Here is a 17,412-nt window from a genome sequence, read left to right on the forward strand (position 1 = left end):
TGCACACAAGATGCACACATGTGTAAACACACTCTTGTGCTCTTGCATGTATACATATGCACTTTTGTGCACACACATCCACTCTTGTGTGTGCACACACAGTCAACTAATTAATCAATCTGATAAGAAAAAGGAGAGATTGAATCAGATCGTTCATTTTCAAATGCAACACTTGGCCTCTCTGAAGACGTCTAGCAGGAGATGGGGGTAAACATACAGGGATTCAGTTCTCCTACACCTATTACATCAAAGCAGCTTAGCTTCCATATGTTTTATTCACTGGGACTCACATTAGCCTTCTTCCAAAAAAGAGTTTCCATCTTAAAAAATGATAAAATAAAATCAATTTAAATGAATATAAAAACAAAAACAAGAAAACTCTGGACTGGCTTGTCTTTGATGCCCCTTTGGCTTTCACAGTCTTCTACTATTCGACCTCTTGATTAAACTATTGATCACTTCATCCTCCTTGAAATCTTCTTTCTTGACTTCTGGGCTCCTATTTCTTTTGTTCTCCCCTTTTTTTCTGTCTAGCACCCTAAATGTAGACTTTTCTGGGACTCAGTCCTTTGCCCTATGTTCTCCTTACCCTAGGCTTTCTCCTCCTGGAATCTCATCCAGGACCACAACTTCAGCCTTCACTTGCCAGCAGCAACTTGCTCATCTGTCTCTATCTCCCACCTCTTTTTTTCTTTTTAGTACATGGGCAAGCACCAAGAATTGAACCTGGATCTCCAGCATGACAGGCAAGAACTCTGCCACTGAGCCACCGTGGCCCCTCCCACCTCTTTCTTAAGCCTAGCTGATTGACTTTTCTCCACTTTTAGTCCCATCAGAATCTTAAATTCTTTCCTGTCCAACCCAGGTCCTATAGACTTTCCCATTTGCATGAATGCCCCCATGCTCATTCCAAAAGCAGAGTCACCCCAGCCTGCCTGGTCAGCTCTGTCACGTGACCTCATCTCATATCTTCTACCCTTTCCCATGCCCACCCCTGCCTCCCTAGTTCAAGCTATTGTCTCTCCCTGCAGTCTTCCTCATTCAGTTTTGACTTCACAGTGGAGCTCAACTCAGGTTTATGAAGAGTTCCTTTAAACCTCAGGGGCCCTTGCTCCAGATCCTTCATTGTCCCTATGGCTACAGAGACCCTCTGGGGCGTGATCTCCACCCAACACCCCTACCCATTTACTGCCACCCACACAGGCCCTGTGCTTCAGCCAGCAGGTCCCCTTGACTCAGTCTGCTTGGTGGGCTTCCCTCCTCTCCATCCACTGGCCAGAGTTAAGCACAGATTTCAACACTCATCTCCAATGCTACCTGTTGCATGGAAAGTTCTGTGAATCCAATTTAGGTTTTTAAAAACCCATTAAAATTTTCCTAGGAAAGTTTTAAGCCATTTATTGTTTTAAAATAATTTTTAAGTGGTACAAATTCATTCATAGTCACCAGATCTGTAATTCCCTCTGTGGTCTCTGGAAAGGCAGAGGCAAGGAAAGAATGCTCCCCCACCTCAGAGGCATGAGCCCAGTCACCTCTAGGGGCTCAATGTTTATTTGAGCCCCTTATATTTTGTCTGGAACAAGGCTGGGCACAAGTAAATAAACATTCATTTGCCTGAAAGCAGTGTTGACTGGAGGACAGAGCTTGGATTCTGAAGGCAGGAAGATGTGTTTCAGTCTCAGGGACTTTGGGCATGCCCCTTCACTGTTGGCACTTGGCTTGTTCCTTCATGGTGGGAGGTATAATTCTACCTTGAAGGGTTAAGGCAGGGACTGAGTGGGCACATTTCTCTAGTGTGGCCACTGATGCATGTGGCCCCACATCTGTAGGATCCCAACCTGCTGGGTCCAAAGGGTTGTCCTAGAAACATTCTCTTTAGTCATTTCTCGCATGTGTCTTCTGTTTTCCGAATCACAACAAAAATGTTCTTAAATCCTCTCACATGGTGGTGCCCTCCACTGCCAATCTTGTGGCCAACTGCCAGTACAAATAAACTGAAGCAACTACAGAGGCATAAATATTAAGCTGAAATCAGTGACTCACATCTCCCTATGGATTTGTTTAGCAGATGTCTTTCCACTAAAGCAGAAATCCGGCTGAGGGAATGGGAGTGAGTCCAGGGATAATCTGAGAGGTCTTTGCTCCAGTGAGTGACTGGTGCAGAAATAAGAAGTCTATCTGCTTCTTCACCTGCCCTGGAAGCCAAGGGTAATGGTGACTGCCTGGAGAACTTCCCACTGACCTGGTGAGTGTCCCTCCCCTCTGTGTCTTCCTAGGCTGTGTGCAGAACAAATGGCTTCTACGCCCTCAACGTGCAGAGCTGGTTCATCCTCCACAAGACCGTGCAACCCCTGGTGAAGCGGGTCTGTGACACTGACCGACTGGCCTGCAGCAAGACCTGCCTAAACTCGGCCGACATAGGCTTCGTCATCGACGGCTCCAGCAGCGTGGGGACTGGCAACTTCCGCACCGTTCTGCAGTTTGTGGCCAACTTAAGCAAGGAGTTTGAGATTTCAGACACAGACACGCGAATTGGTGCTGTGCAGTACACCTACGAGCAGCGGTTGGAGTTTGGGTTCGAGAAGTACAGCACCAAGTCCGACGTCCTGAACGCCATCAAAAGAGTGGGCTACTGGAGTGGAGGGACCAGCACGGGGGCAGCCATCAACTTCGCCCTGGAACAGCTCTTCAAGAAGTCCAAGCCCAACAAAAGGAAGCTAATGATCCTCATCACTGATGGGAGGTCCTACGATGACATCCGGATCCCAGCAATGGCTGCCCATCAGAAGGGTAAGCTGGTCTTGCCGATGCATCTGGGCTGAAGTTGGACTGGCGGTATTAGGAGGGAGCTGTCTTTTTCAACCTTGGTTTTACCTAACACTTAACAGAATGCTCAGAATCACAGGGAGGGTATTAGGGGTGGAAACACTGCAGGCCCCTTTGAACAGTCAAGAGGGAGCAGGGCAGAGACACAGCAAGTTAGTTTCCAAAGTGTCACTGCAAACCCAGGGTCAGTGGATGACTCTGAACCTTAACCCTATAGTTTACAGCCTACATCCTGAGGCATTTCACATGAAGGTGTGATACATGAAGAGGGAATTGGATTCATTACTTCAATCTCTATTGAGGATTGCCCAGTTGTGTTGGTACATTTCAAAGAAAAATAATGTTTTTAAAGAAATGTACTATTTTTGTAAGCAACTGCTAACCAGATGTTGGGGTTTGGAGAGGCCTCAAAGAAATTCTAATTTGAAATATTTAAAGCAATATTTCCATATAAAAATTTATAAAAGGGCAACAGAAAGTTAAAAAATATGAAAAATGAGCAAAATATTTTTGTATCTGTTAGGAAAACAGTCAGATTTATGCTTTTTCCACAGAATCTATATATAACCACTGTTTTGAAAAATGCTATAAAATATAATGAAAACACAAACTAGAGAAAACCCAAGTGATGATGATAATAATAATAAAGTAAACCCAGTGGACAATGAATACCCAGAATTTAGCTATAGATAAGTAATAATGTACAGGATTCAGGGCTGGGGTTGTTTTCTTTTTTAGTGCCTGCATTTAACTTGGGTTATTTTGCAGGATTTTCCATATTCTTGAAAGCTGCTTTAAACCTTCCTTGAAATGAGGAGGGTAAAAATAAACAAATAGGTCATAATGAAGCAGCAGTGCTGGTTTTTGGAACCCAAGTAACAAGCCACTGGGTTCAAGCAGAGTCTTCCAGAGATTACCTTTTGTGGGGCTGGAGGGGCGGACTCAGATGTGGAGGGTTGGTGACCTGTGTGGCCATAGTCACAATGTCCCTGGACTCAACAGGAGAGTCAAGGCAGGTTAAGACTCAGAAACAACATGTTCAAAGTCCCAGAGTGATTAGGCACAGCTGGATGCCCCAATGCTTGACCACCATCCCAGGGCTCTCCTGAGTTCTCCTAATATCTGTCCCCCAACTCATGTCAGCTACACCATCACTCACTTTTCTGAATGTACCTCCTTTGAGCTTAACCCAGAGGGTATCCTTGGCCTCCTACTCATCAGGAGAAGTGAAGACTGAGGGAAATGTCCCAGGAGCTATCAGGGCAATCATGCTCTGGGCAGCTGTAAAGAACGAGGACCAATAGAAGCAAAACACATGGAAGCAGGTTCTGACCCAACCTAACACAAAGGTTCCCTCTGAAATGTAATGGGCCCTTTTTAGCTGGGTAGAGCTAAGTTGAGGTGGGTGACCATCTGTCTGCCCCCTAAACAGGGGCAGACTCAAGGAATGGTAGAGCTAAATTTTTAATGCTAGTGGGGTTTTCTTTAATGTGGGCAGCCTTTCCATCTTTGAGCAGAAAAGAGGACTTAGTCCAAGCCCAGCTCTACAGCAAATCTGCTCCCACTGCCACTTGGCAGCATTTTGAAGCACCAAACTGGCTCCTCCTAATCTAGACAATATTCAGAGAAAAGAAATCAAAGCAGGGAGAAGTTTAATTGGCCACAATTGAAAAGCAACTTATCAGAACTATGCCAGGCAGCAGAATGGGGCACCCCTGAGAAGACACTGGAGACAGGAAGATGGGCAACTGTGGGTGGCAAGAAGGGGTGGGTAGAAATGCCCAGGAAGGAAGGTAGAGATGCCCAGGCAGGAAGGTTTCACCAGGCTCTGCCCCTCTGTTTTCAAAACACTTTGCTCATCCCTATAGTTATATATATAGATTTATACATAAATCTATATGTAATAGATTTGTTATAAGGAATTGGTTCACATGAATGTGGGGGCTGGAAATTCCTGTAAAGGGAATGTTGAAGTCTCAAGTCCAAAATCCTTCAGGGAAGCTGGCAGGCTGAACTTTCCAATAAGAGTCAATATTGAAGTTTTGAGACAGAAATCCTTCCGATCCCTGGGAACCCTCAGTTCTGGCTGTTAAGATCTCCAACTGTTTGAGTGAGGTCTCCCCACACTGGGGGGGGTCATCTCCTTGCGTTAAGGTCAATTGATCACAGCTGCTGATCCCATCTATGTTACCTCCCTGTAACAACTGGGCCAGTGTTGGAGCAAATGACTGGACACCATAACCTCACTAAGTTGGCTCATAAAATTAACCATCACACCGGCTGTCTCCACATCATCACTCTTTTTCACCCTTGAGGCACAAGACTTCATTTGTTTTTTTCTCCTTCAACCCCCCTGAACCAGCTCTTACTAAGTACCGATGTCTTCTTTGTTTCCTCTAAATCCAATGAACACTTTTTCATCTGCATCTTACATGGCCTCCCTGCAGTGCACAACACTGCTGGCCACCCCCTTATCTTGAAATCCTTTCTTCATGGCTGTGGTGAGCAGAGCGGGTGGCCATCTCTCAGGGACCTTGGGTAGGGTTCCTTCACTAGGCACCAGGTTGGAGTCTGTGGCTTCTGCAGTCATCTTCAGACCTGAAGTGATTCAAGTCCACAGCTTGAATTTCAAAGATCTTGAACTGCCTTTTGATTCACTGAGGACTCTGAAATTTATTTGGCTGTACCCAAGGGTAGATCAAGGATATGCATATGGTGTGATCAGTAAGGTACCCAAGGTTTTAGTTATCCCTAAATATCTTCCCCTCTTCCGGCTCAAGGGCATGAAATTCTTACTACATATTTACTCTGTTTTGTCTGTCCCCCCCTCCCATAGACTAAAAACTCCTTGGAGACAGTAGCTGTATTAATCTTGTTACTGTTGGCACACCGTAGATGTTCAAATATATTTACTGAATGAATGAATGAATGAAGTCATCGTTGTGTTCAGACGCGGCAGCCCACAGAGCATCAGGAAGGGGATTTCTTGGGCACATGTTTCATGTCACCCTTGTCCCTGCAGGAGTGATCACCTATGCCATAGGTATTGTCTGGGCTGCACCGGACGAGCTGGACGTCATCGCCACTCACCCTGCCAGGGACCACTCCTTCTTCGTGGACGAGTTTGACAACCTCTACAAATTTGTCCCCACAATCATCCAGAACATTTGTACAGAGTTTAACTCACAGCCTCGAAACTGAACTCAGAGCATGCGGCTCCCCAGCAAATGTTGCTTTACCTGTTGGCTCTTTGGACAACCCCAGCGCTTTATGGTGTGGATACGGGGTGGACCCAGGGTGGCCAGGCATGGAGGGCTTGGGAAAAGGATGTGCTGTGATCTTCTTTGCTATTGCTGTTTTTTGTACTTCAAAACCTGGAGTTAGAAAGATGATCCTATATTTGTAAACTAAGCCAAAACGATATATCATTTTTGAGCATGCTGGGGATTTTACATCTTGTGACAGCTGCTCTGAGAATAATGTTCAGAATTTAGTGCAGCACTTGTGAAAGGCTTAAATGGAGCTTTGCTGAGATTTTTAAATTCTTATCTCTCATTAGAGTTTTGTAGCCCACAACAAGTTTCATTTTGTCATGATATTGTAGGAGTTGCTTAATTAAATGTTTACAAGGGCTCCAGGTATCATTCTGGCTGGCATGTGCTGGGTTCATGGTGGGGTCTCTCCCCTCCTTCTGGCTCTACAGGCCCACAGTGACAGCACCTCTAAGGGGGTGGGGCAGAAGCAGAGAAAATGTGGCAGCAGCATGTCTTCTCCTGATTTACCTCCCTCTTCTCAATCATCTGAATCACTGAGTACATGCAACTGCTTCAGTAGCATTTGGGGAACAGCCATGGAGAAATGAGTTGATTTTGCTTAAAAATGGTCCATTGCAGAGGTGTAGGTGCTCTCAGCCTAGGCTGCACGGTAGAATTACCTGGGAGCCTCAAAGTGCTGATTCCTGGGTTCTACCCCTATCCCAATGAAATCTGAGTCTCTAGGGCAGGAAGCCTGGTCATTGGCATCATTTTAAGAGCCCTCCTGGTGGTTCTGATATGCAGCCAGGATAGGGAGTCACTGAGATGACTCATAAGGGAGGTTATGGTGTCATCAACATTGTGCAGCTCACCAGGTCACCAAAGATAGTGACAGGAGTCAGGGTGGAGAGACTCCCTGTTTATGCCAGTTGCCCTGGGTGCCATCTACTTTAACTTCTGTCCCAGATTTTTCACTTAGCTAGATAGTGTTATTCATAGATGCATTAAAATAAGAAGGACATGTTTGGTTGAACTTCACTTTTGACCTCCAGCTTCTGCCAAAAACTCATCTATTAGGGGGTAAACTACATATGCAATGGGAGAAAATCCAAAATAATCATAAGAAGAGATGACTTACCTGACATGTTATGTTTTATAAAAATGTGTGTTGAAGAATCTTACTCTGAATGGAGGCAAAAGATAGTACCTGTGCTAATACTTGGGATAAAAAATTGCACAACACGTTAGAATTGGAGCTAACCAAATCTCTCAGTAGCTGGAGAGAGAGTGTATTGTCAATAAAAATATCATGGTCTACAGCAAAGAATCAATGAAAGGTGTAAGCAATTTCTAATTTACTAACCATAACATTTACTTTGAAGGTGATCGCAGTTTTGTTCAAAAAGTTCAAAGTAAGAATAATCATTTTAAAGAAGGAAATTCTTCAGAAAGATACCAGTGACATGCTATTAGAGACTGCTAAACTAAGAAATTTAAAAACTTAAGTACTAGGAGCAATTATTCTGTCTGTTTTGATTGGAAGATGATCAATATAAAGGGTTTTTTCAATGTTGCTTTAATGGGTACCTATAAGTCATTTTAGTTTTTTAAAGAAAAATTGTCTTCAAAAATACTTTTGAAATATAACTATTACATATGGGCCTTAATATAATAAAAGCAATTTATGGTCAAGTAGTAAATATTTCCAAAAAATGACTTATTTTTAATTGTAAGTGTCTCCTCTTACTCAGAAAATTACCCCTGTTGGGAAAATAAAATAGTTACAGCCATTGAGTTTTGTAAAAGAAACCTCTTCACATGGGCTTATTGTCTACAAGTTGTCAAGAAATATCTGAACGTATGCTTTGTCAAGGAAAGGACCACAAGGAAGATGGTTGAAGAGTTTGGAGGTTATGGTGTCATCAACATCGTCTGTGTAGGAGACATGGTGGAGAGAAAAATGGCAAGCTGAGCACTGGTACCTTCAGGGAACAAGAGAAAGTGACTGGGAGGTTGGTAGAAGACAGCAGTGGCAGAGAGGGGAAGCCTGAAGGCAGCACTGCAGGAGCATAGCAGGCTTTGAAGGAGAAAGGACAGGAGATGGTTTGGAAGGGACGACAGGGTCAGGGAGTGGATCTATCCCCATATTTCAGGCCAGAAATTCATGGGGTGAGAGAACAGTCTTGACTTCGGAAGTTGTAAGTGACAGCCAGCATTCTTTAAGTGGCATCAATAAGGAGGAGGGGTTGGGGCTTCCAGGAACCTGCTGCCAGCAGAGGAGCCCCAAGGCCCAGTGGGAAGGCAGTGGTGGAGCGGAGGTTGGGTCAAATCGGGAGATGCACATAGCAGTTTGGGGATAAGGGTCCTGGTGATGATGGATGATATGTGAAGCTTGGATATATCTTCCACCTGACTCACCCTGAACTGTCTGCCAAGGCAGAATGAAAACCTGAGCACTGGAAACAGAGACTGAGAGACCATCTATGCAAGCCCTCAAATTGCAGAAGAGGAAACCAAGGCCCGAAGAAAGTTGTGCAACTACAGAGCAACAGAACTAGAATTCAGATCTCCTGTCTTCCAAACTATTGGCTCCTCTAACAGCCTTTTGTTAGGATCAGGACTCCCTATGACCCCAAGTTGCACATCTTTCTGGACTCTGTCAAGCTTTTGCAGAGGTTTCTGAGTTGTGCAGACCCCAGCGCCTGTCTCCCAAGGCAACTCTACCTTCCATTTCATGGTTCAACAGAAAGGGTCTTCCATGCCCTTTCTCCTTAGAGCTAAACAAAATGAGAAGAAGCATTCTCTACTTTGTTTGGTTACACAGCGTGTCTATTCTCTGCTCAATTTTCCCACAAGACCTTTTGGAAGGTATTTCTTTGCTACGACTTGAAGCGTTGCAACAAGGTGCTGCTAAAAATTTCTGGCCAAACTGGCAGGGGTCAGGTGTTTCTAGTTTCCCTGGGCTCTTTAACCCCTTTTGAAAAAGACAAAGCCTCCAGAAAGCAAGTTTTCCAGCAGTAGTCTCTCGAAGGCCAGTATGGGTTTAAAAGAAGACAATGGGACAGGCGACAGTGGCTCAGTGGTAGAGTTCTTGCCTGCCATGCCAGAGACCCAGGTTCAATTCCCGGAGTCTGCCCAACCCCCCCCCCCCCCCCCCCCCCCAAAGGATGATGCTTCTACTTCCAAGGATTTCCAGCCTAAAAGAGCAGTATCCAAATAATGATGTACTCTCACATGCAATTCCTAAGCAAAGTTTTCCCCTTAGACTACCAAAATAAATGTAGTAAGCAGGAGGTATGCTTAACAGCACAGATTCAATTACTTTGGATAGAGACATTTATTCAACTAATGTCTTTGAGGAATTCATAGTCCAAGGGGAAACCACAGACAAATGAGCAATTAAAATCATATAATTAATTATCATGGGATTATGCACCAAGTGCATGGCTGGCATTTACAAATAACCTCATGAAAAAATTGTAGTAATGCCTCACTGTTAATGAGTGTTTGCTGTATGTCAGGTGCTGCTCTCAGAGCTTCACATATGCTAACTTGTTTATGCTTGCAATTTACTGAAAGAGAAACTATTATTATTCTCATTTTGCAGACCATGCCATTGAGGCACGGAGATGTCAAATAACTTACCCAAGGTCATCCAGTCAGTACTAGACAATCTGACCCAGGGTTTATACACTTAACCACTTTGCTTCTGTGGCAAGCTTGACAATGTAAAATATAAAATTCTACATGATGGGGTGCACGGGTGGTTCAGTGGTAGAATGCTCACCTTCCATGAGGAAGACTCAGGTTTCATTCCAGAGCATGTACCCCAACAACAAACAAAACAAAACACAAAAAAGCAAAATTCTGTATTATGTACTCTCAGGGTCTATTAATGTACAATGGAAGTAGAGACTTTTAAATGTCCAATGTAAACATTGATTGCAAATAACAGAAACTCAATTTGTAGTAGTTCCAGGAAAAGGGGAATTTGGGGGAAGAAACCAGAGTCACTCGTGAAGTCCAAGGTCAGGGAGACAGTAGAGCATCAGAAATAGGACGAGGGACAGGAGTGGTAGCATCGGGAGAACCCGGTAGCCTTCTCCCTCCATCATCCTCCAGAATGATCTTGATTTGGAAATGGGTGAACCATGCTGGACAGAAGGAGCTGAGTGAAAGCTCCTGCCTTTTAGGGCCGCACCCCTTGATGCCACCCCTTTCAACAGGGTCACCTGGCAAACCTAGTGGATGTAGCCAGTAGGGGATGGGTACTCGTCCTTCTACGTGGTCACCTACAATTAATAACCTTCTGAAGTTCCTTAAAGCATCAAGCTGCCTTGAATGCTGATGAATCCATGTCCACAAGTTTCTGACTTTAGAAAACCAAATGCAATCTGTGTAATAGTCTTTCTGATTTGTAGCCTTCTTATGTTTTGCTTAGAAGCTTTACTGGAGAAAGCAAGGTTTCTAAGGTTCCATTTCACTTTTTAAAAATTTTTTTGGCCTCAATGGACACAAGATGTTCCTTGTTTATATGCCATTCACATCTGGAAGGCTGTTCACACTGCCAGGGAAGCAGAGGAGATCCATGCCTGTTCTAGTTTGAAGGTGTGAAGAGAAACGTCATATTTAAATAACCATTCCCATGGAAAACAAAGTTGAAAGACCGCGCTTTCAATGCAGGCTTTGCTTTCTTCTTCTTCTTCTTTTAATGCCCTTTAACTGAAAAATACTGAGCTGAATTTTATCCCTGCCATCCCTCTGACACAAACTGGGACTGGAAGCAGTGAGCTACCAAAGTAAGCAAATACTAAACTCAGCCTGGCAGCTGAGACCTTCTCATAAAAAAATACAATTCCCACTGAATAGCTCCTTTCTGTGACTCTTCTGGTTTCACACTTGCTTGAGGTGGCCAGGGGGTCTTCAGAATAATGGTATATTGGCATCTGGGGTTCTAAACAAAGAGTCCTTACATGACTGCCCAAGACACAGAGGCCAGGAGGAGCCAGAGGCCACAAAAACTGCACAGACACCAGAAACAGACCCCAAATCCACCTCATTCTTGTTGGTCTGACATCTCCAAGGTCTCTTTAAACCTGTATCTGAGATTATATTGATTTTTTTCAATTCTCCTAACACGAAACAAGTTCTCCTTTGAATCCTAGTGGAAGGGCGTTGCTTTCGAACCTCAAGAGGAGGGTCGTGACGCATTCTAAAACCAAAGGGGAACAGGGGGAAGTTGAATGGCCAAAAGCCCCTGTGGCTGTGGCTGCCTAAGACACAACCCAAGCAAAATAAACAATTGCACAGAATTTATCCTAAGGGGCAAAGCCAGGGTGTGATCTGGCTTTCCTGCACGAAAATGCCCTCACCGAGCCGGGAGGCAACTGCAGAGCGGAAACTGCAGGGGATGTGTCCAGCTTCTATAGCCCAATGCAAAGCCTGGAACGTGCTCTTTCTACCTTCAGAGGGAGGCAGTCCCCCAACGTGGAGAACCGGCAGCTTTGCCCGGGAGCTGTTTTCATCCCCCTCAGCAAAGATCTCTGGGTGCAAAATGAAGGAATAGTGGCAGCCTAGGCGGGACCTGCGCCCACATGTGAAGTGGCCAGACTGTCCCAGCAGGGCTGCAGGCTTGTCCCTGTGCAGGTCGGGGACACCCGTCAGAGGCACCCCTCCCCCAAATACTCAGTCCTGCAGTACACCTGGGGGAACACGACAGCACCATTGAGGGATTATCATATGACTTCATTTCCATCTACAGACTGAGGGAGCCTAGGAAAATTCTGGTGACAACAGTAAACCAGTAACAGATATACAAAGAAGCCCCCATACACCATAAACTGTACTGGAGGCTTTATATTCATTACATCATCTAATAAGCATGAAGTCCACATGACTGAATAATGTATCTATCAGAACCACTCTTCTCCCACTTTCCTTTTGGAGAGAGATTGGTCTTGAACAAGGAGCAACCATAACTAGGTGTCAGCTATTGGCTGAGCCTATTTCCATAATTCCTAACATCCTCATTAGTTTCTTCCTCTTCCAGATGAAGACACTGAAGCTCAGAGAAGTTAAGGAGTTGGCCAAGGACACACTGGAGAGATGAGGAGAGTTAGATTACGAATTCTGGTGTCGGGACTTCAGATCCAGTGCTCTTGTCCTTACAGAGCAGCAGCTTTGCCCTTTGAGCCTTCCCTCCCTCTTTTCACCTGATGGTCACCACACTTCATCCTCGGCCCTGTTTCCTTCCCACCTCCCCACTTCCCCTCTCACTCCCACCTTTTCAGTCACACAGTAGAGAACCATCTTTTCACACAGGTTGTGCTTTTTTGCTGTTGCTTGATCTGTATTTTCTGCTCCACGGCATGGAATGTCAGGCCTTGGAAAACAGGAAAGTTACTTGGAAGTCCTCAGTTGCCTTTTGCTTTCCTTATCTCCCTGATCATTGTTTAAGGGTTGCTCCCCAGCTCAGTCGTTAGTCCATTTGCTGGCATGCTCTCAGCAGAATCTCACACGAAACAGGTGACATTTGCTAGTGAGCTCTGTGCAGCCGAGGGGCGAAAAGGAATAGGTTGAATCCACATGTGGAATTCTCCCTTTCTATTTTCAAAAATGGTATTTGGTTAAGGAAGTGTTCTGGATTTCAAGGGACTCTGAATATTCACAAATCTAAGTATTTTAGAAATAAGTTGCCCCTGCAAAATTTTCTTTGAACAACTCTAATTGTTCCTTGGATGCAAGCCAGCTCAGGTCTGTCAGGCACCCCCAATTCCAGGCTCCATGGCAAAGACATTGTCGACATTGGGTTCTTTTGATAGACCAAAACGGGGTGGCAGCTGTATGGGAACAGCTCTGCCATGGCATGCACCACATAGGACATATGGGCAAGGCTCAGATATGGTCTGACTCAAGCCTTGGTGGAATGCCTTGTGGTCTTCCAAGGAATGTAACGAGATGGGCAGTTGATCAGGTACTGCCAGAAAGCCACTTCTCAGCCTCCTGTTTCTCTGGTGGGAGGTTTCCTTTCCCATCTCCCTGGCTTCAGTGAAGCATGGGATGCCCTCTTCAGGGCACAGCTGCAGCCTATAAAAGAAATTGCCTGCAATATAGGATTGGCCCCCAGCTAAGGGGTGCCCTACACCTGTTGTCCATCATCTGGACCCTTTTGTTTTGATATTGACAACATCATTTGGGTTGGTCATGTCCATACCTGCCAAATCTATGGCAGTAATCGCTGTTGCATGGGGACTACTGGATCACTGGACAGCAACTGGTTTTTCTTTTTTTCTTTTTTTTTTTTATTAATTAAAAAAAGAATTAACAAAACAATTAGAAATCATTCCAATCTACATGTACAATCAGTAATTCTTAATAACATCACATAGTTGCATATTCATCATCTCTTAGTACATTTGCATCGATTTAGAAAAAGAAATAAAAAGACAACAGAATAAGAATTAAACCAATAATAGAAAGAAAAAAAAACAAAAAAAACAAAAACAAAAAACCTATACCTCACATGCAGCTTCATTCAGTGTTTTAACATAATTGCATTACAATTGGGTAGTATTGTGCTGTCCATTTCTGAGTTTTTATATCCAGTCCCATTGTACAGTCTGTATCCCTTCAGCTCCAATTATCCCTTCTCTCTTTTTTTTTTAATTAAAGGAAAAAAAGAAATTAACCCAACATTTAGAGATCATACCATTCTACATATGCAATCATTAATTCTTAACATCATCACATAGATGCATGATCATCATTTCTTAGTACATTTGCATTGGTTTAGAAGAACTAGCAACATAACCGAAAAAGATATAGAATGTTAATATAGAGAAAAAAATAAAAGTAATAATAGTAAAATCAAAACAAAACAAAACAAAACAAAACAAAAACCTATAGCTCAGATGCAGCTAGCAACTGGTTTTTCAGATGCCCAAGGAAGCCCTTGGTACCACAACATTGCCCTTGAGAGGTTTTGGCTCTGCCTGATCCTGCATCTCCTTGACAATTCCAAATCCTACCCCACTCCCTCACTCCAGCTGTCAAAGATCTGCTTGTGATCAAGGAACGTTTTCTTAATAAGAAGCAAAGAGAGGAGCAATGAATTCTCCCTTCAGATCCAGGAACGTTTCGAAGTACACTGCCTTCTCCCCATGAGTGGGGTGGGGGGGTGCTGACAGCCTTAGGGTTTTATCTCAACAGGTCAATGAAGAGAGATTCTGATGCCAAGTCCCTTTAAAAAAGAAAATCTAAAATAGATTAATGATATCTGAATATGGCATTGCCTGTAAATTTTCCAAAATTTATCTTTTTATTTTCTGGAAGATGTTAATAATGGAGAAAATTAGTTTTACTCTAGCTTGACTCTTTTTCTAAGGAGATCTCTAAATAAATTGCTTGGAAACATTCAGGTCATGAATTTCTAAATCAAGAAGTCTTTGGAATGTGTTGGTTTTGGTTACTAGGTTCACATTTCTCCACAGAAAGTTTCTTTTTGCAGTCAAGGCCCTGTGAACAGCTCCCCTGGATGGGTCGAGTGAGAAGAAAGGGAATTACGGAACTGACCCATCCTGAGGCACTTTTATGTGCTTGCCACTATCTTCTCAGCCTTCTTCACATCTATTATCTCAATTAAGTCCACAATGATACTTCAAAGCACATATCTCCCCATTTTATAGAAGGGAAGACAGAAACTCAGAGTCTACTTAACTTATCTCAGAGTCACACATTTCATAAATGGCAGGTTGAAAATCAAGTCTGTCTCAGCAAAAATTATTTAAGTGAATGCAGTAAAAACCATACACCAACATTTTGACAAAATGATTGTTTAAGGTTTGCTCCTCATAGAAGAAACATAGAAAGCCAACAGACTAAAAAGCCACAGAAGGGCGGTGCCATGGTGGCTCAGCAGGCAGAGTTCTCACCTGCCATGCCAGAGATCCGGGTTCAATTCCCGGTGCCTGCCCATGCAAAAAAAAAAAACGCCACAGAACCAAATAAGATGAAATTAATGATGAAGGTTCAAATTTACAAATTCTGAATTACAGGAAGTGAAAATGACAAAAGGATGTCTAAAATGTGAACTCAAAATTAAGGAAGTATTTAAAGAAATACTGTTCCAGAATTTTCATGTAGATATTGAAATTTCTCAAATGACTAGGTAAGAACAACTTTCCAGGGGGAACCAAGAAATCCTATGCTCTTTCCTTCTTGAAGAACAAATTTTTGAAATCAGAAGGGTAGTAGGATTTCTCATTACACAGAGAACTTTTTTTTTTCATTTTCCCTCACCTTAATCTGAACAGGCTTCAAGAATGCACCCCTAGGTGATGTCCACAAGCTGGCAAGTCTAAGACATCCCCGAGAACATTTGATCTGCAGGACAGTCGAATGGCGAAAGACTCAATAAACGCTAAATTGGGGAAAGGGGCACACCTGAAATGTAGGAGAGTGGTCGGACAAATTTACCAACCTGAACCCCGGACGGGTCCTCGGATCCACACAGAGCATGTATCTCACAGAGGCAGCTTCCCGTCCCAGGCACCTCCTTCCGCGGTCGCTCCTACACAGCCACCCATGGCACCTGAAACGTAGGAGAGTGGTCGGACAAATTTACCAATCTGAACCCCGGAAGGGTCCTCGGATCCACAGTGTACGTATCTCACAGAGGCAGCTTCCCGTCCCAGGCACCTCTTTCTGTGGTCGCTCCTACACAGCCACCCATGGCAGTAGTTTAGCAACCCACCCACATTAACTAAAACCCAGGGGCAGAGACCCACACAGATCCTGGCTGTGCTGCAGGGGTCCACGTGTGGGCAATTAAAGTGGCATCCTGATGACAGAGCAACTCATGGTGGCACTTTGGGCAAGCTGTATTCATTTCCAGCCCTGACTCTGCTTTGCTGGTGTACCCAAATGAAACTATTGGATGTCTTGGTACACTGACTGAGGTTCCATGGAGGACAGCCGGGGGCATGTGTTGGGATCCCTATAAACCCTGAAGTTACATGAGGCAGACAAATTACACAGAAAGAGGAGCCCAGCCACCAAATGGCAGTGCAGACCAGGGCTGAAAGGATCATGCTTTGGGTTGTTGCATCTAAGACATAAGAACATCTTTGGCTAACCCAAAGGTCACAAAGACTTTCTTCTATGTTTCCCTCTAGAATTCTAATAGATTTGCATTTAGATATTAAATTAAGTTTGAGTTAATTTTTGCATATATTGGTAGAGTATGAATCAAGGTTCATATTTTGGTAAGTGGTTATTCAATTGTTTCAACACCTCCTGTTGAAAAGACTGTTCTCTCTCTCTCTTGAATTGTCTCTGGATCTTTGTTGAAAAATCAATTGCCCATAAGGGAGTGCAAGGGTAGTTCCATGTTAGAATTCTCACCTGCCATGCAGGAGACCTGGGTTCGATTCCCAGTCCATGCACCTCTCAAAAAACAAACAAACAAGCAAAACTAACAACAGACAAAAGTTCAACAAATGGTGCTATGATAATGGGATACATGCTCACATGGAAAAAAAATGAAATGTGACACAGCATACAAAAAAAAATCAATTGACCATAAATGTGGGTGTAATTTTTTGGACTCTATCCTCTTACTTTGATCAATATATCTATCCTTTTACCAATATCACTTTATTTTGATTACTGTATTTTTATAGGAAGTGTTGAAATCAGGGTGTGAGTCCTCCAAATTTGTTCTTTTTTAAAAAAATTTGTTTTGTCTACTCTAGTTTCTTTGCCTTTAAGTATAGATCTTAGAAAGTTGGTTCTAATTATTTCAAATCAGTGAGATCATACAATATTTGCCCTTCTGTGTCTGGCTTATTTGTTTCAACATGAGGCCTTCAAGGTCCATCTATGTTGTGGCATGTATCAGGACATCATTCCTTTATACTGCTGAATAATATTTCATTGTATGTCGATACCACATTTTATTTATTCATTCATTGGTGATGGAGCCTTTTGTGGCTTCCAACTTTTGGCAATGGAAATAATGACACTGTGAATATTGGTGTGCACGTATCTACTCGAATCCCTGCTTTAACTTTTTTTGGTATATACCTAGTAGTGGGATTACTGGGTCATAGGTAGTTCTTTACTTAGTTTTCTGAGGAATTGCCAAACGGTCTTCCATAGTGGCTGAACCATCTTACACTGCCACCAGCAGTGAATGAGTGCTCTCATTTCTCTGCATCCTCTCTAACACTTGTTATTTTCTGTGTTTTTTTTTTTTAATAGCAGCCATTCTAATAGGAGAGATACATAATGAAATGTATCTCATTATGGTTTTGATTCACATTTCCCTGATGAC

At 43.4% G+C, this 17,412-nt stretch overlaps 1 protein-coding gene and 1 long non-coding RNA gene across 5 annotated transcripts in view; one reads left to right on the top strand and one right to left on the bottom strand.

The window, feature by feature from the left end:
• The window catches only part of VIT (vitrin), a 123,097-nt gene extending 115,330 nt beyond the window's left edge, over positions 1 to 7,767 (top strand). Inside the window, exons 13-14 of one of the 2 annotated variants that reach the window (XM_077135060.1) lie at positions 2,277 to 2,790; positions 5,849 to 7,767. In XM_077135060.1, the coding sequence (XP_076991175.1) occupies positions 2,277 to 2,790; positions 5,849 to 6,027 (693 nt within the window). In that variant the 3' untranslated portion in view covers positions 6,028 to 7,767. The other variant, XM_077135061.1, reaches the window with a different exon arrangement.
• The window catches only part of LOC143661448 (uncharacterized), a 101,492-nt gene that overhangs the window by 45,260 nt on the left and 38,820 nt on the right, over positions 1 to 17,412 (bottom strand). For 2 of the 3 annotated variants that reach the window (XR_013164605.1, XR_013164602.1), the window contains exon 3: positions 15,559 to 15,669. The exons of the other annotated variant lie outside the window; for it this stretch is intronic. This is a non-coding gene — a long non-coding RNA (uncharacterized LOC143661448). The remainder of the gene's footprint in view (positions 1 to 15,558; positions 15,670 to 17,412) is intronic. 3 annotated transcript variants of the gene reach the window in all.

This window comes from Tamandua tetradactyla, chromosome 17, assembly GCF_023851605.1.
Source record: "Tamandua tetradactyla isolate mTamTet1 chromosome 17, mTamTet1.pri, whole genome shotgun sequence".
NCBI lineage: Eukaryota > Metazoa > Chordata > Mammalia > Pilosa > Myrmecophagidae > Tamandua > Tamandua tetradactyla.